Genomic DNA, 24,242 nt, shown 5'->3' with positions numbered 1-24,242 from the left:
AGAGACAGCTAAAGCTAATTTGAATTCATGGAGAGTTCCTCTCTGGTATTGAATATGCAGGGAAGGGATTGAGCACCCGACTTGAATACTCAGTTGGAGGCCGCCTGGAACCAATGTTGCCATGTCTGCTTATTACAAGCGATTGTGGGCGTGTTTCTCTGTAGAGTCACTACTGTAAGTAGTAATATTGGTAGTTGTGGGTTGTTTTTATGTTTTATCCCACAATTTATGTAACCTATGTTTTCACCCAGTGTCAATTATCTACACCTCCTCTGCCTCCTCTGGGGGGTGGGGGGGTGGGGGGGGGGGGGGGGGGGGTAGCAGCGGACTGAGGGTTTTTGGGCTTCCTCCTTACGGAGGACACAGGCTGGGGCACTAACCCATAATGCTCACCCGGGTGCCGTCTACATTCCGGCTGTCACCCGTCTCTTCCGAGTCTCTGGTGGTCACCAGACTATACCTGGTTGTCACATAGTCTATTCCTATGAGTCACTATAAATAGAATAAGTATAACAAAAAACATTGCATGGATGCACCTGGGACGTATCCTCAGTGATGTATCCCAAGGTCATCAGGGTTTCGGAACCAGTACCAGATTTGTGTTTAGAAAATGTTTAGAAAAATCAAATCAAAATGTTTCAATTTATTATTTGTTTGAAAATAGCAGATCTACATGCTCACAATCAGTGATCACATCGTAATCGTAACGCGTTGTGACCATAGGTTTAAAGTGCCCATGGTTTAATGTGGCCTATATTAGTCGCTTCTTTGGGGGCTTGTTAACTTTTCATTTCCTAGTGGCGAAAAAAAACCATCTGGGGACTCAGATTAACTTTTCATTGACCTGGTTGCTTGTTTTCTCTTGCGAAATCTGGCAACACTGCCTGGTACACCTCTCCTCCCTCTGATGAAAAACATTGCCGTCACTTGATATTTTGGAAATTTGCTGGAGACAAATATTGCACGTTAAACTTTTTCACGAGTAATTGTGCAGCCTCAATCATTTCTCTTTTACAAACTCAGCCACTACCGCTAATGGGGAATTTATTTCAGACTGCTGCCAGGAGAAATGTTTTTCCTGAACCTTTGCCATGCAGTGTTGTGTGTGTCTGCTTATCATTTTCGATTTGGAAGGAAATACTGTATGTGATGGCAGTAATCTGTCCTTCTCAGTAATGAGTTTCCAGTTAATTTACAGAGGATATGGCTTCAGCTCTGCAGGAGTTTAATTCAGTTCTGGCTAGTGGTGGTGAAATGTTGATTACCGGTGTCCACACGGTGCAATTCGGTCTAATCCAGGAGTCATCAGTGTTTTTCTGGCGAAAAGAAGCAGAAGCAGGGACTCCATACTACATATTGTAAAATTGTGTTGCAGATTAAACCTTTTCATAGTAGATTTCATAGATTTGTGTAGTGTTGTGTGGGATTCATGTTCATGTGTATTTTCAGACAATTAATTATAAACCCTCACTACTTAGAAAACATGTACCTAACTTAAGGCCTATTCATACTCCAGTTTTTGGTGACAAGGTGACCACTGAAACCTGTGGAAACCCTTGCAGAAAGAAAGAAAATAGAAGAAAGATAGACAGTGAAAGAGATACAGGCAAATACAAGTAGTAGCATTAACAATAATAATGAATGTAATAGTGTAAGATAATATAGTATGGCATAGCAATGTTGTCGGATATTAATAATATATAGTTTATAAGAATATTATTAAGATATAGTGTAGTGGTGTAATAATATCAGTCCATGGTGGTGCTCTGTGAGGAGGCCGGGTCCACGGTCCCACTTCTGATGGGCTCCATGAAGAGGCCTGGTCCACAGTCACACTCTGCAGTCAGTTGGGGGTTCATATTAGAGGTCCATGGAACTTGTGGAAGACAAAAAGAGACTCCGGGGAGCACTCCCCGGATGTTGAGTTGGTGGCAGGCCTTACTGGAGCCTAATACAATGTTTATTACAAGCACTACTGGGAGACAAACTCACACAAACAATGTACAATTTAGGCATTTAGCAGACGCACAACAAAGGTGCATCGATGAGTTCTTTGAGATATTGTGGTGCCTGACTATTGAGAGCTTTGTAGGTGAGGAGGATTTTGAACTCTATTCTGTATTTAACTGGGAGCTAGTGTAGAGAGACCAGTGAAGGAGTGATATGATCTCTTCTTCTGGTTCCTGTCAGCACACGCGCCTCAGCATTTTGAACTAGCTGTAGGCTTTTTAGAGATTTACTTGGGCAGCCTGATAATACCGAGTTACAGTAGTCCAGCCTTGAGGTAACAAATGTGTGGAAGTTTTTCTGCGTCATTTTGGGACAAGATGTGCCTAACTTACAATATTACACAGGTGAAAAAAATATTTGAGATTTGTTTGTTAATGTTGTAGCGCTTCTTTCCAACACTTAATCGTAGATGGTACTGCGCGGTTTCCTAAAGCATAATAGTAAATACTCCATCATGCATAGATGTTGCTTGCAAAAATCAGAAAGTAGGACAGAGTGTATCATTTTCTTTTTGGGGTAATTTATTTTATTATATGGTTTCCCAGGGCCAGAAAGCAAGAAAAGAACAAGAAAACTTCTTGCCAGTTGAATATCACTGCACTACAGGATATTATTAAATCGAATGAATCCACAAAAGACATAACTATAGTGTAATTGGTATTGTAAGCGCAAACTTTTGTTCAACTTTGACATTAACAGGTTCCCTAGCTTGGTTTACTTTAGTGCCATATTTTTTTTTGCATGCAACCTTTTACGTTTTACTGCATATGATATGATCAAGGCATTGGACGGCATCTTTATATACAGTAGTGGTGAGTTCATTGCTGACCCAGCGCCTTGGGCTCTCTTGCCTCTGTTGATGAACTACAAGCCCACCACAGTCGACCCAAACAAGCACTTTGCTTTCTAATGTTTCCATGACACCAGATTCTAGTTTAAAGGGAAGCTTGGCTAAATCTTGAAAGCATTTTATTTTATTTTCTGCCAGCGTGCCTTTCTGGACGTCTGAGATTCGATTTATAGTCATAATTCCTTTCAAGCTATTGAAAAAAAACTCTGCATTTCACCCATCTCCAATGACCGACCGCTTGTGAAACCATTTTATAGGAGACAACCCCAATGCGCACACTAGGCACGAGCCGTAACCTGTAATTTTAACCAGTTGTATGGATTTTATGTGAACAAAGTGCTCCAATTCCATGGAAAGGTTTGTGCGGTTCAGCTTGTCCCCGTTTTGTTGGGTTTCCTTTGGCAGTTCGGGCGGGAGGAACTCGATGAACTCACTCGATAGGCTCTGCCCACTCCGATGAGGAAAGAAAAAATCCTGTAGCCTCCCCAAGATCAAGGCTATTATTTCAAGATCTGCGAGAGATTCGTCTCCTTGAGTAAAAAAAAGTCTCCTTTTCATCGAGCATGTCTGATTGCCTCCATATTTTCTGAACCCTCTTCTCCGCCAAGTAATGCCTCAGTCAGTGTTACGTATGCTGGCCGGTTCTGTTAGAGGGAGGAATGAGAGCAATGCAGCAGGGAGACACGCCGGCTCTTTAATGCTTCTGGCGAGGTCCAAGGGAGGGAGGGCCCCGAAAGGATACGCCGTGTACATAGCAGTGGTGGAAAGTAACTAATTACATTTACTGAAGTATTGTACTTAACCCATTTTGACCTGAGATCAGATTCTAAAAAATGTCTTCTACATCCTGACAGTTTTCTGAAAAAGCTATGTTTCTATGTCAGTCGTTCTTCGACTTTTCAAAAATAGCAGACCTACAAGCTCGCAGCACGCCACTCGGTGGTGCGTGATGAGCTTGTAGATCTGCTATTTTTCAATAGCTAAAGCATAACATAATGCTAATACCAAAAGGGGTTCCCGCCCAAAATGGGTTGAGTACAAATTTGAGATATTGGTACTTTACTTGAGCCTGAGCCTGACTTCAACAAAATGTTGCTTGTAAGCATGGCATTTAATTGCAATGACCTATCAGTCATATTTGACAAATGACAACAATGTAAAACTGCCTGCATTTATCCCTCCATTTGCATTTATACCTCACACAATTTCGACCATGCATTTGAGCTTTACAGTGATTTAAATTTGATTTACCATAGTGTGCCCCAGTTTCCACGACTTGATTCGCATGACAATATCGGGTTATCACATTTATAATTTCATATAGCATAAACACTATAAATGTTGCATAATCTTTTTGGGGTAATTCGTTTTTTAATCCAAGTTCTGGATCACAAAAATCACAAATGTGTGTGTGTGTGTGTGTGTGTGTGTGTGTGTGTGTGTGTGTGTTATTCAGACAAGACCATGGGCTGCATCAAGAGCAAACAGGACAAGGGTCCTGTGATGAAGTACCGACCGGACAACGTCCCTGCGTCGGACCCCACCTCCTCCTCCTCTGCCGGCCCCGCCCCCCACGCAGGCCACTACGGACCGGACCCCACCCAGCTCCAACAGAACCAGTGTCCCTCGGCGGCGGCGGCGGGCCCGGCGGCCGTGGCCGGCTTCAACCACGCCCCGTTCGGCGGCTCCTCTGCCATGACGCCGTTTGGCGGAGCGTCCACTTCCTTCTCCGGTGCTTCTGTGCCCGGTGCCTTCCCTGGTGCCGTCACAGGTAAGCACTACTGTCTGTCTATGGATTATGAAGTTCTCAGTCGCCGTTGTGCAGCGAAAACGGTTATTATTTTAAGATTAGATCATTTAAAGTGGTCAAAGTAGCAATATGTTCAATGGTCTTGGATATTGCATAATTATAAAAGCTAAAGTTAAAGCTAAAGTGTTAAAGCTAAAGAGTATTGCATATTAGGGTGGGGTATGCATTCCCTATTTTTATTGTTCCCAACTTGCATCGCTCCCAAGTAGGCCGGTGCCCCACGGGCACAGGTCTAGTTGTGGACCCCCCTGCTGGTACCGGCCCACATGTTGACATCCACTCTGGTAGAGAACTCTTGCAGCCTGAGTTCTGGACGTACTGTTTATGTGGGATTAAACTTGTAATCGTGCCCCCTGTTGGATTATCCGCACCCTCTGGCGTGGTGGGCCGGGATCACTGGCACTGGCACACTGTTTGGATTCTGCAGGCAGATAAGGGGATTACTGTTGGCAGCATTGTTCCCAGTGGTGTGGGCATACCAATGTAAACTGGCTAGGGGTGTCGTCACAATTATGAAATATGTGACGATAAATTATTGTCACAAAATATTTTATCATTTAATTGTGTTTAATTCTGTTGTGTTTCTGAATAGAATTTCAAATTACATTTCTGTTTGGCTTTTTGTTCTTATACCCAGGCTCCGTAAACTAAAGTTGCACAGATATGACAAATAACTAACAATCATATTTAAGAACTTTATACTTCAAGAAATAATATAAATTGGTGGTTGCACACTGGTGTGTTTTTGTGGATCCAAAAGCAATAGGATATCACTACATTTCAGCCTATCACCAACACCCCACTAGACAGCTACGGAAAACAGATAAAATATTTTTTTGAGCGGAGCCTCCGCTCCAATACGCAGCTCTGTCTGTCTGTCTGTCTGTCTGTCTGCGGACTGACCTCATGCTTCTTTCTATGCATGAGGAGTCCAAGCTGCTTCTTTTCACCTGACGGGAGAGTTTCCCCAGCCGGACGTAGCGCGTGGTGGAGGGAACACGTTATTCCGACCAGTTCCTTTCCCCTCCATCAGGCTGGTTAGAGGGAGGTAGTTTAGAGACCAGGATTACTGCATGCTTTTTGTGAGGGTACCTACCCTAGGGGACACGGGGAGAACATGCAAACTCCACACAGAAAGGTCCTTTCGCCAACCCCGCCTCGGGTATGGGCACTGAGAGAACACGCCCCCAGCGTCCCCAGCGGGAATAAAACCCAGGAGCTGTGAGGCTGTCGCCTCACAGCTAGAAGGTGACAGCACTACTACACTACCGACTGTGCCCCCCCTGTATGAACATATTTAATATGGAAATGATTGTGACGATTATGCACAAATAACTGCGATAAGGCGATTATGTAAGAATTGTGATTAGGACTAGAACTGGCCTTGAGGTCCGACTGCCATTATTTGCCAGCATGCCCAGTAAGCAAAATGTTATGAACGGTGTTGAAGAAGTACTCTTTATTCCATATTACGTCCTTGGCAGTATGCACAAGACATTTGAGGCTCATGGTGTGGTGTGGGAGATATTCCACAGGTGTTACAGACAGACAGACAGACAGACAGACAGACACGTGTAGATGTCTTGCCTGCGACTGAGTCATGCCATATAAAGATGATCCTGTGTCCAACAGGGGAGTGTTCATGGTCTTTTACTGCCCTTGTGTCATGCGCTCATCTACACAGAGCTGTTTCTGTGCATTGTGGCACCCTAGACACGGTGGAGAACACATGCTGTGCTTTTAGAGAGTGAGAGTTGTCAGTCCAATTGGCCCTTTTTGTACTCTATTTGCTTTAATTGAGATGGTAAGCTGAGAGTGAAGGCGTAGGATGAGCAAATTGTAACCCTTTGAAGTGCTTTTAAATTGAAGTTTATTATTAGTAGTGTTGTTATCGCCATGGCCAGCTCTGTGCTTCTGTCTACTTTCTTCCTCATGTCTCCTCTTCTTCCTTAATGGTTTTACACTTTTCAAGGCATTGAGGGAAAAAAAGAAAAGAGAGACAGAGAGTTCCTTTTAGTCTCCTTTCTTTCTCACAATATTTCCACTTATTTTCTCCACCACCATGGCTTTCAGCTGTTCAATGGTGCAGACCGGCAGTGCACTCGCCTACCGTCCACGTCTGATACAGTATATACAGAATATCAGACAGTATATGAAGCACTTCGTGGTGCTTTTCGAGCTCGTAGATCTGCTATTTTTGATGCTTTTGTGTGACGAGAATGCAAGAGGGGAAATAATGTATTCTGCAAATCCCCGCCATCAGATTGATGATAATCCTCTCATGAGGACTGATAATGATGCATCTTTTTTAAATATTAAGGGGGGCCATACAGAACAACTGCATACTTGAATCTGTAGGTAGGGCATCAAGTAGGGCATTAATTAACACAAAGTTTAAAATATGGAGATAAGAGGTTTCTGCCCGACATTGACGATGTACACGACTAATAGTATTACACAACTCAAAGACAAATCAATACGAACCAGGCTCTGATCCAGCGACCCGAGTCACCCGACACACATTTATCTTAATCAGCTTGTCGACAGCTACGCAGCACGGCCATGAATGCACCCGCTGGTTCTCTGCATGGAGCCTCTCCACCGTGTCATTTCAATGTACCTGTAATAGTATTAATATTATTAGTGTCACCTCTGTCGCGACTCGCTAGTGGTAGCTGCTAATGATATCCCATGTGACACAAAGGTCAGTGTGTTATTGTTTGTATATCTGTGTTCACTGTGCGTGTCAATGTCTGCCTGTCCTTCTCAGGTGGTGTAACGTTCTTTGTGGCCTTGTACGACTATGAAGCTCGAACGTCGGACGATCTGTCATTCAAAAAGGGAGACCGCTTCCAGATCATCAACAACACGTATGTTAAGTCTTGTTGTTCTGTTTAGTTTTATTTATTGGCACAACGGCCATCATGCTACACTATGGCGGATTATGAGTCTGACTTATTAGCCAGGCTATCACATAAAAGCAGCAAAAGTAGCAGATCCACAAGCAGAGAGAGAGAGAGAGAGATCTTTTTAGGGCAGGAATCTCTAAAACTGCACCTGTTCAAATGTGTGCTACTGGCCTTTATAATGAATGAGATAGATGGCTACTGGTCTCCCAGATCTGGCTGTCTGCCCCACGCTGAATACTATCGCCATTTCTTTTTCATTGTTTCAACTAAATCCTCCATTAGAGATCGTAGTAATGCAAACTAGATTCAACGTACTCAACCCTGCACATATGCCCCCCCCCCCCCCCGAAATATTGTACCAAATAGAGTGAACTTGTGAAAATGGAAGGGAATTATGTTCAAAGAATAGTGGAACAGAATCAGGGAGGGAAAACTAAGCAAATGGACTGTTACCACCTTCAATAAATGATAATAATAGTCTTTATTGTCTCCACAGGGATATTTGTCTTCACAGTCCGGTCAACTGAAAAACACATTTACCATAATGCACAAAACACCAAGACAATACATGAGGTCCCTATTCACAAAAAGCATCCTATTGGTGGGGCAGTTTGTTTAATGCCGCAATGGCTGAGGCGAGAAAACTCCTGCTAAAACTAACCTTAATCATAATTATAATCTAACATATAATTAACAAAATGTCTGTCTGTCTGTCTGTCTGTCTGTCTGACACAGTCATTGACCATTATATTATGGAGGTCTTAACGGAGCCCTTTATTTTCTATTTAACTAATTTAACGCTGTTAATTAAATGTATTAGTGAATACATTTTCTCCATAGACTTATGTCAAAATGCGCAAACTCACATTCAAGTATTTTTCTCTCTGAAACCATAAGGGCTACAATTACAACACTTGGAGGGGAGGTTCATAATAATTATCAGAATTAATGTAATAAATAATTACATCAGTCAGAGTCTCATGGTGGGGCTATAACAGCCCACTTTACATTTTGCCTTATAACCCTTGAACCGTAGGTCATAAAATCTAAATGTCTCTTACCCTGGATTCCTGGTTAAGTAAGGGATAATTGAGCGGTCGGTGGTCATTATCAAGATATATATCCCTGCGGAGATGCCTAATCATCCTAAAAGGATTTATTTCTCGATAATGAACACCGACCCGTCATATACAGTAGGTTATTATACGGCTACTTAATAAATATTAGAATCAAGCATTCAACCAAGCCGTGTAATACTGAGGAATAATTGTCGCGTGTGAAAACGGCAGATCTACGAGCTCACACAGCACGTCGCGATGGCGACAGAGCTGTTTTTGGTACACAACACATTTGCGCTGCTAAGTATGAACCAGCCATTAAAGCCTGATTTATACTTGGTTGCACGCTATCGTTGCATGCTGCAAATATCAGATATACAAGCTCACAACGAGTCACATTCGTCACTCGTTTTGAGCTTGCATATCTGCTATTTACTGAGCTGTCCTTGACTCCTTGTGGTCCTTGTAGCGAGGGAGACTGGTGGGAGGCTCACTCCATCAACACGGGGAAGAAAGGCTACATCCCGAGCAACTACGTGGCCCCTGCAGACTCTATCCAAGCAGAAGAGTAAGGTCCCCTCCTCTCTTTAACCTCATTATCCTGTCCAGCCGTGGAAGAAGTACTCACATTTTCTTTCCTAAGTAGAATTAGTAATATCACAATGTAGAAATACTCTGCTACTATACTGGCATTCCACATTTTTGCTTGAGTGAAAAGTATTTCCGTCGAAATAATGGTATGTTCAAAACTGTACTGTACTAAACTGTTGAGACCTATTACCAATAAACATATATTAAAATAAATAAAAATAAAAGTATTTCCGTCTAAATGTACCAAGTACCAAAAGTATAATAACTTGTCTTTTTGTCTAGGTGGTACTTTGGCAAAATGGGCCGTAAAGATGCTGAGAGGTTGCTGTTGAATCCGGGGAACCATCGCGGCACCTTCCTGGTGCGAGAAAGTGAAACCACTAAAGGTGACGACATCCTGTGCTCGTAATATCCATTAACTGTTCATGGATTAGTTCTCAATCGCCACGACTCAGTTCAGGCATTTGGATTCCATAGAAGCCATGCATGTCTTCTATGAAAGCATGTTGCTCACCGAAAATAGCAGATCTACGACGAGTGGCTATTTTTTATTAAAGAAGTATAGTTCACCCAAAATAATTATAATTGTATATCAATTACACACTCCATGAACTAAGCCTTGAATTCATGGAGATTATTTTTGTTTTTGTCGCATTTCTACACCAATAAGTCTCAGAAATGTCCTGAAAAGCAAAGTTTAAAGCCTCAACCTGTGATTTATTGTGAGCTGTATGTAGGCACAAATATCTTCATTACATTTTCAGTCATGAGATTACATTTTTGCTTTATTCCATCATGTATTTATGTGGCGTAGCGATTGCTTTTTCCTCTTTGGTCTATCTTTGGTTAATGGAAAAGAAGAATGTGTTGGATGCAGTAGTGGAAAGTACATTTACTCAAGTTAACTTAAGTAACAAATACTGGAGTATTTTCAATTTCCAATACTTTTACTTTTACTCCACTACATCTCGGATCGAAATATATTTTACTCCACTACATTTATTTGGAAACTTTAGTTACTTTGTAGATTTTGATTGTTATTACAATGCATATTCACCCACTTCAGCCCTATATACATTTCGGCCGTTTGAAAATAGCCGATCTACAAGCTCACAATGCGTCGCGATGTGATGCATTGTGAGCTTGTACATCTGCTATTTTCAAAAGATCTTAATACATTTGAAAACTTGAAATGGGACATTCTACATAATGAGCACTTTTACTTTTGGTACTTGATGCCAATACTTTCGTTCTTTTACTCCGGACTTTTACTTGTAACAGAGTATTTCTACATTGCAGTATTGATACTTGTACTTAAGTAAACATTGTGAGTACATTTCCACCTCTGGTTGTGTGGTTGGATGGTTGGTTTAACACGTGGTCCCATGGTCTCTTGTCAGGTGCCTACTCCCTCTCCATCCGAGACTGGGACGATACCAAAGGAGACAACGTCAAGCACTACAAGATCCGGAAGCTGGACAGCGGCGGCTACTACATCACGACGAGGGCGCAGTTCGACACGCTGCAGAAGCTGGTTAAACACTACACAGGTACACACACTGGCTCCTCTCTCTCTCTCTCTCTCTCTCTCCATTTTTTCAATTCAAATATAACTTTATTGGCATGACAAGCATTCTTATATTGCCAAAGTATTACATACAGTATGAATGGTGCAAATACAGTATAAAACAAAAATATAATAAATCAGGTTAGTCTTTGCTCTTTGGACAGACAGAAGCTTGCCATCGACTACTGTGTAAATAAATTATACATATTCAGAATCGGAACAAGACAAGGAAAAACATAAGCCAATAAATGACATTGATCTATTTCTATATCATTGTAGTAGACTTTGTGTTCACCCATTGTCCCTCATTTTGTGGCAGGCCGATACATATTTTGCTGCCAACCTGGAACATTCAGCTTTTTCACCTAATAAGTAGGGGATCGCCTGGATAGAGTCAAACTGTATCCTTGTTTTTGTTATTTCTGTGAATTTAGGGTAGTAAATGTGCATGTGTTCATATTTGTCACATGCAGTCAAGAAGTGGAGCTCTGTCTCCACCACTCCTTGACTCCTTCTCTCTCTCTCTCTCTCTCTCTCTCTCTCTTCTGAAACTCTCTTCTTGTCTTTCTCTGTCCTCCCCTCGTTCGTTATTTCTTATTATTGCTGTCTTTGCATCCCAGATTGAAGCAAGATGAGTGAGAATCACCTGGTGCCTCTACTGTGTGAGGTTCACACGGTAGTACCTTGCATAGCCTGGGGGTGATTGGTCTGGCACTCCTCAGTTTGAATTACATTTAGCTCACCCCAGAGTTGTGGGTGACCAATTACAATTTACAATTTACAATTTAGGCATTTAGCAGACGCTCTTAATCCAGAGCGACTTACATTAAGCAAGAACAAAAGCATGGGAATACATCACATAAAAACATTCATCATGAAACATGCGTAAGCTAAGAAAGTAACAGTGGAATATCTATATAATGAAATTTATACGTATAAACTTTACATATATACTAGGCCTACTATGCTATACATATGTACTATGGCGTGCTATGACTATATACAATGCAATTCTAGTGCTGTCTACATAACATGCTATAAGTCTGTTTCAAATGCTATCTATAAGTCTACAGAAGTGCTATCTAGGGTAGAGTAAGTGCTATGGGCCATGATGGAGTCTGAAAAGGTGGGTTTTCAGACTACGGCGGAAGATTGGGAGTGATGCTGCAGTTCTGACTGCCATGGGAAGTGCATTCCACAGTTTTGGAGCCAGAAGGGAGAAGAGTTTGGGACGTGTGGAGCGTTGTCCCGGCGTTTTTAGTGAGGGTACTTCCAGCTTCCCTGCGTTAGCTGATCTGAGTGCGCGGGAGGGTTTGTAGGGTTCAATCATACTTGCAAGATATGGGGGAGCCATACCTTTGGTTGCTTTGAATGCCAGCATCAGAGTTTTGTATTCTGTGCGGGCAGCGACCGGGAGCCAGTGGAGGGAGCGGAGCAGGGGGGAGACATGTGAGAATTTTGGCTGGTTGAAGACCAAGCGAGCTGCGGCATTTTGGATCAGCTGGAGAGGCTTAAGTGCACATGCTGGTAGGCCAGTAAGGAGGGAGTTACAATAGTCAAGTTTTTACAAGACTGTTGTCTGGATTAGGAGCTGGGCTGATTCCTGGGTGAGGAACGGTCTAATTTGTCGTATGTTATAGAGTGTGAACCTACAGGATCGAGTGACCAATCAGAGCCCACTATTCAAAGTGAGACTTTTTCTTTTGCTGTGACGTTAGAATCTGTTTGTATTAACCGTCCCTTGGAAGGAAATAAAGCTTCCACACCGAAGTTCCAGACTAATATCTGTGTAGTGATATTAGTCTTGTCATGCCAGGCTAACACAGCAATACACTAGAGCAGCGGTTCGGTTCCCAACCTTTTCTGGATCAGGGCCCACTTGAAAATCTTGAAAGCTTTGGCGCTGCGACCCACCCATCTGACCACCTAACACGACTCAATTGGCTGTATACTTTAACCCATTCTGACCTGAGATCAGATTCTAAAAATGTCTTCTACATCCTGACAGTTTTCTGAAAAAGCTATGTTTCCATGTCAGTCGTTCTTCGATTTTTCTAAAATAACAGACCTACAAGCTCGTAGCGCGCCACTCGGTGGCGATCCATTCATAAATATGATAAATAAATGAGTAAATCAATATATGAGAGTAGAATAGGATAAAAACAAGTTTTTATTTTGTACAGCATGACTTTTTGAAGTAACCAGAAGTTACGTCATCCCTCCAATATTGTTGTAGTTGGAGTTGAAAATATTTTAGCTTTCAGTAGGCAGGGAAAAGCCCTAGTGCAAGTTCAATGCCCAAAGCAGCGCCAAGCTGCTATAAGTTACAATATTCTCATGGGCCACAGGTTGATATAATCATTGCACTAGAGAGTTCTCTGAAGGCACACACACACACACACACACACACACACACACACACACTTCCTCTCCTTTATGATTCATGATCGAGTGCTTTCAAGTGTCTAAATTCACACATGTCAGAGAGCATCAAATGACACTAATTGACACATGTCAGAGAGCATCAAATGACACTAATTGACACATGTCAGAGAGCATCAAATGACACTAATTGACATGTCAGAGAGCATTAACAGTTCTACTGTGTAACCTGCGTTCCCCGCTATTTAATCCATGTGTCGGTACTGCGTAATACGCTAAACTCGCTATTTGTTTAATGTGTTTAATTCGCTGTTTTTTAATAATTAAAAAAGAGCGGATTTGTCGCAGACCTGGTGACGAGGTCGTCACGTTATGATGACGAAACCGGAAATCAAGCCATGCTCTGGGGCTGCTAGGGCTTCTGGGAAAATGAGTTCAATGCAAGTGAACGGCTGGTTTGTTTGGACTACAACATGCTGTGGCGGCTGTGTTCGTCTCGCATCATAATGGCGGCATGTTTTCGCCTGATTTTCGCCGATCAAAGCTGCAAATTCTTCGGGGGTATGCTCCAAAGGTAATAAGACAATCTAGGCAGCCTAGGTAGGATGGTAGGATGAATTTAAAGCCCCGAAAGTGTTAAACGATGCTTACAATTGGATGGCACTCGGAAAGCGGTGGTTTAATCATCCTAGTAGTCGTCGATGGCAAGCTTCTGTCTGTTAGGGATCCAAAGAGCAAAGACTAACCCGATTGATCCCTGTCCTGTTTATGTGGGATTAAGGTTGTAATCTTGCCCCCTGTTTGGATTATCCAGTCTCTGTGGCGGGAGGTGGGCAGAGGGGTTCTGCTGGCACAGTGTTAGGAATCTACTACAGATGAGGGGATTATTACTGTTGGGAACAAATGTTATGGCCAACACTGAAAACAAAGTTGCATGAAGTTGTATTCACATTTCGGATGATTGTGGACTGGCGGTGAGGACTAATTATTTGCCATGTAAAGATATGCACTATCCAGTATACAGTACCTATATCTGAGCCAGGTGAGCCATTAATAGTAGAAGACGATCTTAAAACCTGCCAGGGGCTCTGAGAAAGAAAAAAACATCCATTAATCCTTTTCCATAAAAGAAAAACATAATATATAGTATACATAATATAGGTTTACAAATTAATTAATGTAAAACAAGTCATCCTATGTATTCATGAAGATTACTGACTTGTAAGAATGTACAGCAGGAACAGGTAATCTGTGTAGCTGATGATGGTCAGTAAGCGTCGTTTTACAACCATGCAACCTGACAGAGCAGGAGGAAGTAATCAGACCTTGGACTTGGATCTTGCACTCTATAACTTGTGTGTGATTATAATCAAATCTACGCTAATACAATAAAACATATACAAATGAGGTGGTTGAATTGGTCTCTATACTATATAAATGGTGAATACATTTTTCCCACTTCATGTGGAACTGGTCTATTCTGCCCTTCATAGAGAAGGATAATCAACCTCATTTTTGAAAATGACACGACCTACTATGCTTTAGGAAAATGGTAGCGAGTGTGACCACTAACAAGGTCATGTCCTGTCTCTCTCTCTCCCTCTCTAGAGCACGCAGACGGCCTGTGCCACAGGCTGACCGCGGTGTGTCCCACGGTCAAGCCTCAGACTCAGGGTCTGGCCAAGGACGCCTGGGAGATCCCCCGTGAGTCCCTCCGTCTGGAGCTCAAACTGGGCCAGGGCTGCTTTGGAGAGGTCTGGATGGGTAAGACGAACAGACGGACAGACCCACTCAGACACGCACGCGAGCATGCACACACACACACACACACACACACACACACACACACACACACACACACAGTCACACAGTGTGGGAACCCCTGCAGTACAATATATACAAATGGCATGCCCGTGTGCCAGATAGGCACACATGCAAGTGGGTTAGCTTTCAATCATCTAGATGGAATCCCTAGTATCAGCTCAAACTTATATTTTAGATGGATGGATGTACATTTACATAACGTATACAACTACAGCATGCATGCATTGCACTGTCCCACACAGAAGCTATTTCTGTCCGGAGGCTCGGGAATTGTCCATTTCCTGCAGATGCGTTCCTCTTGTTTGTTGTACTTTTCATCTCCGGAGGGAGTAGCACTAGCATCCCCTCTTGGGGGAAATCTTCAAGAGCAATGGTTTTCAACCAGTGGTCCGGGGACCACCAGGGGTCCGGGGACCACCAGGGGTCCTTGAGGGGGTTCGAGGTGGTCCCTAGCTAAATGATGGAGAGTTGATAACCAAATGGACCCTTCTTTAATTCTTGATTGTAAAATGAAAGTATGAAACCAAGTGGACCCTTACAGGTCCACACTCACCTCTTCAGTCTCCGCCTTAGCAAAGGTCAATTGTGTGTCATTTAAATAGCATGATGCCGTGTTCATTTGACCTAGCATCCTATAGTTTGAGTTTCATTATAATATTTCTTTGGATATTATACTATTTTGACTGGTTCCTAGATTACTGTCCTTACTTACTGTAAATTGCATTGGATTAAGAGCGACTGCTAAATGCCTAAATTGTTAATGGTATCTCCCTCTGTCTCTCCCCGCCTCCTCTCTCTCTCTCTGTGTGTGTGTGTGTGTGTGTGTGTGTGTGTGTGTGTGTGTAGGCACATGGAATGGCACCACCAAGGTAGCCATCAAGACCCTGAAGCCTGGCACCATGTCCCCAGAGGCCTTCCTCCAAGAGGCGCAGATCATGAAGAAGCTCCGTCACGACAAGCTGGTGCCTCTGTATGCGGTGGTGTCTGAGGAACCCATCTACATAGTGACCGAGTATATGGCCAAAGGTATATATAGAACCCATCTACATAGTGGCCGAGTATATGGCCAAAGGTATATATAGAACCCATCTACATAGTGGCCGAGTACATGGCCAAAGGTATATATAGAACCCATCTACATAGTGACCGAGTATATGGCCAAAGGTATATATAGAACCCATCTACATAGTGGCCGAGTATATGGCCAAAGGTATATATAGAACCCATCTACATAGTGGCCGAGTACATGGCCAAAGGTATATATAGAACCCATCTACATAGTGGCCGAGTACATGGCCAAAGGTATATATAGAACCCATCTACATAGTGGCCGAGTACATGGCCAAAGGTATATACAGAACCCATCTACATGGTGGCCGAGTACATGGCCAAAGGTATATAGAACCCATCTACATAGTGGCCGAGTACATGGCCAAAGGTATATAGAACCCATCTACATAGTGGCCGAGTACATGGCCAAAGGTATATATAGAACCCATCTACATAGTGGCCGAGTACATGGCCAAAGGTATATAGAACCCATCTACATAGTGGCCGAGTACATGGCCAAAGGTATATAGAACCCATCTACATAGTGGCCGAGTACATGGCCAAAGGTATATAGAACCCATCTACATAGTGGCCGAGTACATGGCCAAAGGTATATAGAACCCATCTACATAGTGGCCGAGTACATGGCCAAAGGTATATAGAACCCATCTACATAGTGGCCGAGTACATGGCCAAAGGTATATAGAACCCATCTACATAGTGGCCGAGTACATGGCCAAAGGTATATATAGTACCCATCTACATAGTGGCCGAGTACATGGCCAAAGGTATATAGAACCCATCTACATAGTGGCCGAGTACATGGCCAAAGGTATATAGAACCCATCTACATAGTGGCCGAGTACATGGCCAAAGGTATATAGAACCCATCTACATAGTGGCCGAGTACATGGCCAAAGGTATATAGAACCCATCTACATAGTGGCCGAGTACATGGCCAAAGGTATATAGAACCCATCTACATAGTGGCCGAGTACATGGCCAAAGGTATATAGAACCCAAGTTCTATAGAAGTGAGGGGCGCTCTTATCATCGTACATCATCCATTCATTGTGTAAGACGAAAATCTACACTATAGCTGAATATAGGTGGGGCTAGCGCCCCTCAAAAAACTTCAATTCAATTGAGTTTTATTGGCATTTTTTTAATGGGGAAAGTATGTACAGTTGGAGGGGGTACAGTATTGTGTTATACAGGGCTATGTCACATTGCAATGTAATATACATGTTATTTACAAGGTATAAACCTTTTTGAAACAAATGGCAGCAATCTTTGGTCACTTTTGGAACAATTAGCAGGAATGTTGTTATTCAAAGGTAGAAGCTCTATTTATATGTGCAGTAGGTCTATGTCGGACGTACACTCGGTACAAGAAACTCAATGGTTGGTAGTCCTTAGAGTGGTTGTATTCCATTGGCTAACCTTCTTTTATTGTAGCAGACTAGTTCACAAATCTTGCTGCTGTGTTCGCACATTGTTGTATTTCTCCCAGTAGGTATGGGAGGTTTTCAAACTCACTTTGGGTGTATGTAGTCTTTGGGAAGTATCTGTCTCTGATGTCTTGGTACAGTGGGCAGGTAGTTAGAAAGTATAGCTCTGTTTCCACCACATTTTGTGTGCAGTGGGTGAAACACACAAGCGAGCACGCTATAGCTTTCATGAAAATAAGCCTGTTTCAGATTTGATCATTTATAATCCATTCCCTTCCCAAGCCAGGCCTCACACGCAAATACACATAAACAAGCCTAAATACCAAAGGATCTAATTCTACCCACCTACATGCAGACAGACATCATCCATGCGCCCGTATACGTATCAGTTACAAGTACATTAAGGACCTACCATCGATTCCATTAAGGACAACAATGTACTGCATTGAAAAAATATTGGCTATAGGTCCACATTTTGATTTGGCGTGTAATATATTCTCGGAACCTCTCAAAAAGCAGGGCAATTCCAGAGCTCGGGAGAGGCGATCACAAAGTCTGGCTCAGTAGTGGTTCTCAGAGTGGGTTCCAAATGGACCCTCAGTGCTTCTCAAACCTTTTTATGTCAAGGACCCCCAATTGGCTATTCCCCCTTCATAAACAATAGTTTGTGCCAGGGAGACCCAGAAGCAAAGATTTGAGTCATTCTTTTTTGCTTTAAAATAAAACAAGTATATATTAAAAGATTTGCACACATGTTCACGATTTTAGTATAAATATTTATAGTATAAAACATGGTTAAAGTGGTAAAAAATGATTGTGAGTTGTGACCCTATATTAACTATATTTGTCTGGGGACCAAGTCTGGTTTAATTTGTACACTCAGAGTTATGGAGGGTCCTTGAAATAAAAGTAAAAAAGTCTTGGTTTAGCTCGTGTCTGATAGGTCTGGAGAGAGAGAGAAAGAACACTGCAGTACACATAGCTTGATTCTGCACATTTTGACAGTAACCGTTCAGGCACTAAATTGACCAGGGTGCTCTTGATTATCATGCTGCAGTGGCGATGTCGGAAACTTGCTGTTTTTTTCTGAACACTTTAATGAATATGCTGTAAAGTTTGAAAGTCCTTGTCATGTAGTTTGCTGAGGCTCGAAGCAGCGATGTTTAATTGAGAACTACAGCCGTTTTGTGGCCAGCTTTCATCTGTTCAACAGCATTCGTTGCGAGGTCCTGTTTTTTTTGTCCAGGGTTTTATTAGCGATGTGTTTCTCCCCGTGTATAAATGTTATACTTGGTGACCTCTCTTGTCTGCGTGTGTGCAGTGGTGGTAACGGTATCAATAGTGCAAAGTAGAAATACTAGAGTCCAGAATTCTAAATTGCTTGAATAAAAGTACAATAGTATTGGCATCAAAATATACTTAAGGTACCAAAAGTAAAACTACCCATGCAGAATGTCCCATTTCACAAGTTTTCAAATGTATAAGAATCTTTAGATGATGAAAAATGTCCGTCGACATTTTTCACTGAGGAAAACGGTAAGCTATGATGACTAAAACTAAGACTACATTTTATTGACAATTTCGCCAAAATACATTTTAGTCAACTAAATCAACTGTAGATGTAGTCGACTAAAATTTGGTCGACTAAAACTAGACTAACATTAAAACATTTCAGATTTTTATCGAATATTATTCAAAAGACTACGACTAAACTAAATCAAAAGTTGGTCAACACGAATGCGTGAATCTTCTGATCCAAGGGAGTATCTTCTTATGTTATGACCCACTGTGACTCTAATCTTAATTCAAGGGTCAGAGAACAAGGCTCTCTCAGACTCACCCTACTCCCTCTCTCTGGTCACTTGAGAGTGAAAGAACATCACCAGATGTCATTATGGACTGCATTCATTCACATTCACACTCACAACCAATCTCCCTTCAATGTTTAATTCAATACTGCTCATTATAGTGTTCAGATTCACGACCAAATCTTCATTCGATGTTTAATTTAATACTGCTCGTTATAGCAAAACAAAAGGCACAGTGCTTGAGTGGCATGAACTGTTTAGCATTTTTGGTTACTGTATTTTGTAGCAGTGTATTTGTATGCTAGGTCATATCACCGGACTCTCTTTTCTTTTCCCTGTGTTTTGCCCAGGTGGACATGGTTTTGCGGTTAGGTTTAGGCGTAGGTTTCTGTGAGGTTAACCCATTTTGACCTGGGAACGATTCTGCAAATGTCTTCTAAATCCTGACTGTTTTCTTGAAAAAGAACACTTTCATGTCACCTTTCACGATTCTTCAAAAATAGCAGACCTACAAGCTCTACAAGCTCGTATGAGCTTGTAGATCTGCTATTTTTCAATAGCTAAAGCATAACATAATGCTAACACCAAAAGGGGTTCCCGCCCAAAATGGGCCCAAAAAAGGTTAGGGTTAGACATAGTTTTTGTAAGGTTCGGGTTTAGGAGCCACCTGGGCGCCACACCAAAGGAAGAGGGAGTTCCGTCATATCACAGGACCATCACTCTTACGTATGTCATGATACCGGTACTTATGCATTTCTGACATGATGTTGATGCTGTTTTTATAGGAAGTTTACTGGACTTCATCAAAGAGGGTGATGGTAAATTCCTGAAGCTTCCCTTGCTGGTGGACATGGCTGCACAGGTGAGCGGAACCAGAAGTGCATATATTGTTGCTGCCGGGCAGAAACCTTATATATCGAAACTTTTTCGTTTCCTAATTTCATGCCCTATTTTATACTTCGTTGTGCACGTGTTGCACAATGTAATAAAACAAATACACTTTGGATAATAACATCATATCCTGTGTTTGTAAAACAACAGATGTAACAAATGTTTTCATATTCACAGATGTACAGTAGGAGTCAAATGTGTGAAAAATGTCGAATGTGTTCCTATGGGTTTATGTGACCATGGGGTGGCGCTGATGAGTATGTTCAGGTTCACAGACTGTCATAGGAAATTTTTCCTTTTGAAGGGCTAATGGTTTTTGACCACTGTTTGATTCACTGTTTGGCTGAAATGTTTTGATTTGTCGTGAACTGACTGCATCGTATGCTTTGAACTTTGTCACAGAGAGCGGTATGGTGGTCAGCAGGGGTCATCAATATGTCCATACACTGACGGGCATCCAGGGCTATCACTATGTGTTTCTGGTATTATTACTTGCGCAAGCAGAACACGCAAGTACTGCGATCGGCTAGTTACCGTATGTACTTTGCACTCAAAGTAGAGAGGATTTACAGAGGCTTTAGACCAGCAGTTGTAACAGGCAGTAGACACTACCGGACTGTACTTCAAAGTAGCTTATATAAGGACTCTATAGAGCGCCGCAGTCCCCGCCCCCTTTCAGAAAAGCGAGTGGCCCAGGAAGTGGAAGCCCCATGCATTCTCCCATCGGCACTTTTAATATAATTTATTTAAAGACGGTTACGCCGCGGACAAAGCCAATTCGGATCGTGACGAATCATGACAATGAACACAATATTTTGGGACGATCAAATCATTAGAAAGAAGAAAAGAAAGTCAGGAGACAACACTATTTGTTTTATTTTTCGTCTTATAAATTATTTGATCGGCCCAAAATATTGTGTTCATTGTCATGATTCGTCACGATCCGAATTGGCTTTGTCCGCTGCGTAACCGTCTTTAAGTAAATTATATTAAAAGTGCCGATGGGAGAATGCATGGGGCTTCCACTTCCTGGGCCACTCGCTTTTCTGAAAGGGGGCGGGACTGCGGCGCTCTATTGGCACTCAGAGCAGCAGTCGTACCCAGACAGCAGATTGCGCACAGTGGTCGAGCGCACCTCATGGCGCACTCTGCTTGCGCACAAGTAGGCCATACAGTATGGCCTACATGTGTGCAAGTTGGCAAATTTTTACAAAAATGAAATGTCCACCACAAGCCAACATGGTGATGACCCCTGGTAGTCGGGTATCGGTGCATCAGTCAGATCCAGCTTGGGTTCAAACCCCTCAGTAGCAAGTATTAGACTGGACTCCCTTACAAAAGTGGCATCACTGCGGTGAGTTTTTCAGCACACATTCCACAACATTTCAGAGACACAGAGTACACTTCTCATTTTAATGGCTGCTAATGCAACATTAGCCCAACAACAACAAACACGTTGAAAACCGTGATTTTATTTGTCCCTTTGATCTCTGTGAATCTGGTCGCTATGTTTAGAGTCCTATTTTAAGCAGTTGAAGCAGTTTTTAATAAAAAAAACTATGACAATCTCTGTGGAAACTGGAACACTCCGTTCCTATTTATATACAACAGACAAGGGGGGGCTTGATGTGCCGAGGTGGATGAAAAGTAAAACCAAAAATATTTCAGTCACCGGGATGATGAGACATTGTCAAAATCTATTTTTTACCAAAAAGCACTGGTCTATGAATATCCATGAAAACATGCTAGTCATACTGACGCGTAGTTCTGATTGGCTGCCTTTCTACGCAACCCATAGAGGGGGTTGCGTAGAGTGCACAAGTACAACCAAATTGACCCATAACCATTTGTATTTATTTTACAATTCTGGAGATATAAGGCAGCCACTAGTAATTAACTGATAATTGATCAGTTCTTGTTTTATTTTTTTGTCCAGATTGCTGATGGTATGGCTTTCATCGAAAGGATGAACTACATCCACAGGGACCTGAGAGCTGCCAACATCCTTGTGGCCGACAACTTGGTGTGCAAGATCGCCGACTTTGGCCTGGCCAGGCTGATAGAGGATAACGAGTACACAGCCAGACAAGGTGTGTTCAACACAGAGAGAGAGAGACAGACATACAGTAGAACAGGGCTATTCAGAAGACTGAGTCGCAGGCAGAGTATAGTCTCGCCAGCCAGACTGTTGCCTCCCTTCCGTCATAGTCTGGAGCAACGAAAGCTCTGAAAATGATGAAACGATGCAGGGTGCATACGTTGGTTAACACTGTCGCTCCCGACATGCGCTGCCGGTTACACTAACCCGTGCTGCGGGTTAAAACTAACCCATGGCGGGTTAAAACTAACCTGTGGATCCCGACATGCATGGCAGGTTACAACTAACCTGTGGCTTCCTGTGAGGTTAGTTTTGGGGTTGGGTTTTGGGTAGGGTGTCGGACTCATGACTGTAGAACCAAACGCACCCAAGCGACGCCTCCTCTTCGTCTTTACAGTCGTGCAAATTTGTCCTAATATAATACAAAATAATCTAAGCATATATAGCTTATTGCTAATCTAAAATGGAAATTCTGAAATGAAATAACATGACGAACAGATGACTGCTTCCATTCTCGGCTTTCTGGATGTGTAGTTCCAGACTCTATATAGCTTTCGGAGATTGAGGAATAGTTGTCTCGCTACACAAGACTACAGGCAGCGTGGCAGACCAATGACAGGGTGAGAAGCACTACTAGGACTTTTTTACAAACCAACACAAGATGTCTTGTCTCTTCTCTTCTCTTCTCTTCTCTTCTCTTCTCGTCTCTCCTTTCCTTTCCTCTCTTCACTTCTCCTCTCTTCTCTCCCCTCCCACCTGGTTTCTGACCATTGCTCTCTAATCTCTCACTTTGGAATGCATTGCAGGAGCCAAGTTCCCCATAAAGTGGACCGCCCCGGAAGCTGCTCTGTATGGCCGCTTCACCATCAAGTCAGACGTGTGGTCTTTTGGCATTCTGCTCACTGAGCTCGTCACCAAAGGGAGGGTGCCCTATCCAGGTAGGAGGACATACACACACACACACACACACACACACACACACACACACACATCTGCAGTCAAAGGGTGTCGATTATACTGGGAGTGAACAACTGTGTCAGTGCATGTGAGCTCTGCAGTGCTTGTTAATGTCTAGTATGAAGCTGTGTGACACTACACTACCATCTGGTGGGGGTTGATTTGGAGATTGAACACCACTCTTGTTTATAACCATCTGTCAGACTGTGTGTGTGTGTGTGTGTGTGTGTGTGTGTGTGTGTGTGTGTGTGTGTGTGTGTGTGTGTGTGTGTGTGTGTGTGTGTGTGTGTGTGTGTGCGTGTCAAACACACTGACCTTCAGACAGCACATCTTTGTCTATTATGATTTAGAGGGAGGGGATTGGGAATTCGATGCATGCATTTAGCTGGTGTAATTCTCTATATATGAAAACATTTCTTGTTATGTTTTTGATGCAATCATCTTATTTAAAGAATAATTTCATTAAGCCCCTTACACTACACTATGTCATATAACCTGTTCTGATGGGATTAGTCTAAAGTAAACCCAAGAACGTCCTGTAATTGGAATACTACCTACCTATTGATCCAGGCTGAGCTTTCTGGCGGTATAAGAATCCCACCCGCATTACCACAAGGAAGGTAAATTAAGGAATAGACACGTCATTTTCTCTATCCAGCAATTCCTGACGGCATATTTGTCTCACTGGGTGGCAAACTGCAGCCAGGAGTTTGATGGAAGCTTATGAATAGATTTCTAAAAGATTGAGTCCTTTATAAAATACAAGAAGACACATCACACATTTATTTTCTGCTGTTTCTTTTCGATGTGTACACTGTATTATTTTTAGAGGCATCTAAAGAGCACAAAGTAAGTTTATGAACTAGGTAAAGATGTGTCCATCAGTGCCAGTCTGACAACCAAATATTGAGATACTACTGAGCCTTAATTAAACAATACCTGCCAGATGCCTCAATAAAATTACGTAGCGTGCGCATTGAAAAACC

The 24,242-nt window shown here is 42.5% G+C and overlaps 1 protein-coding gene across 2 annotated transcripts in view; it reads left to right on the top strand.

Annotated features, from left to right (window-relative positions):
- The window catches only part of LOC308336674 (tyrosine-protein kinase Yes), a 37,024-nt gene that overhangs the window by 9,421 nt on the left and 3,361 nt on the right, over nucleotides 1–24,242 (top strand). The window contains exons 1-11 of one of the 2 annotated variants that reach the window (XM_080794159.1): nucleotides 3,407–3,627; nucleotides 4,317–4,631; nucleotides 7,441–7,540; nucleotides 9,107–9,205; nucleotides 9,511–9,614; nucleotides 10,629–10,778; nucleotides 14,786–14,941; nucleotides 15,848–16,027; nucleotides 20,096–20,172; nucleotides 22,138–22,291; nucleotides 23,106–23,237. In XM_080794159.1, the coding sequence (XP_080650285.1) occupies nucleotides 3,471–3,627; nucleotides 4,317–4,631; nucleotides 7,441–7,540; nucleotides 9,107–9,205; nucleotides 9,511–9,614; nucleotides 10,629–10,778; nucleotides 14,786–14,941; nucleotides 15,848–16,027; nucleotides 20,096–20,172; nucleotides 22,138–22,291; nucleotides 23,106–23,237 (1,624 nt within the window). In that variant the 5' untranslated portion in view covers nucleotides 3,407–3,470. Of the gene's footprint in view, nucleotides 1–3,406; nucleotides 3,628–4,316; nucleotides 4,632–7,440; nucleotides 7,541–9,106; nucleotides 9,206–9,510; nucleotides 9,615–10,628; nucleotides 10,779–14,785; nucleotides 14,942–15,847; nucleotides 16,028–20,095; nucleotides 20,173–22,137; nucleotides 22,292–23,105; nucleotides 23,238–24,242 lie in introns of those variants that run through there. The other variant, XM_080794160.1, reaches the window with a different exon arrangement.

Source organism: Protomyctophum bolini, assembly GCF_963924005.1.
Source record: "Protomyctophum bolini genome assembly, chromosome: 21".
Lineage (NCBI taxonomy): Eukaryota > Metazoa > Chordata > Actinopteri > Myctophiformes > Myctophidae > Protomyctophum > Protomyctophum bolini.
This window is presented reverse-complemented; position numbering and strand designations above follow the sequence as displayed.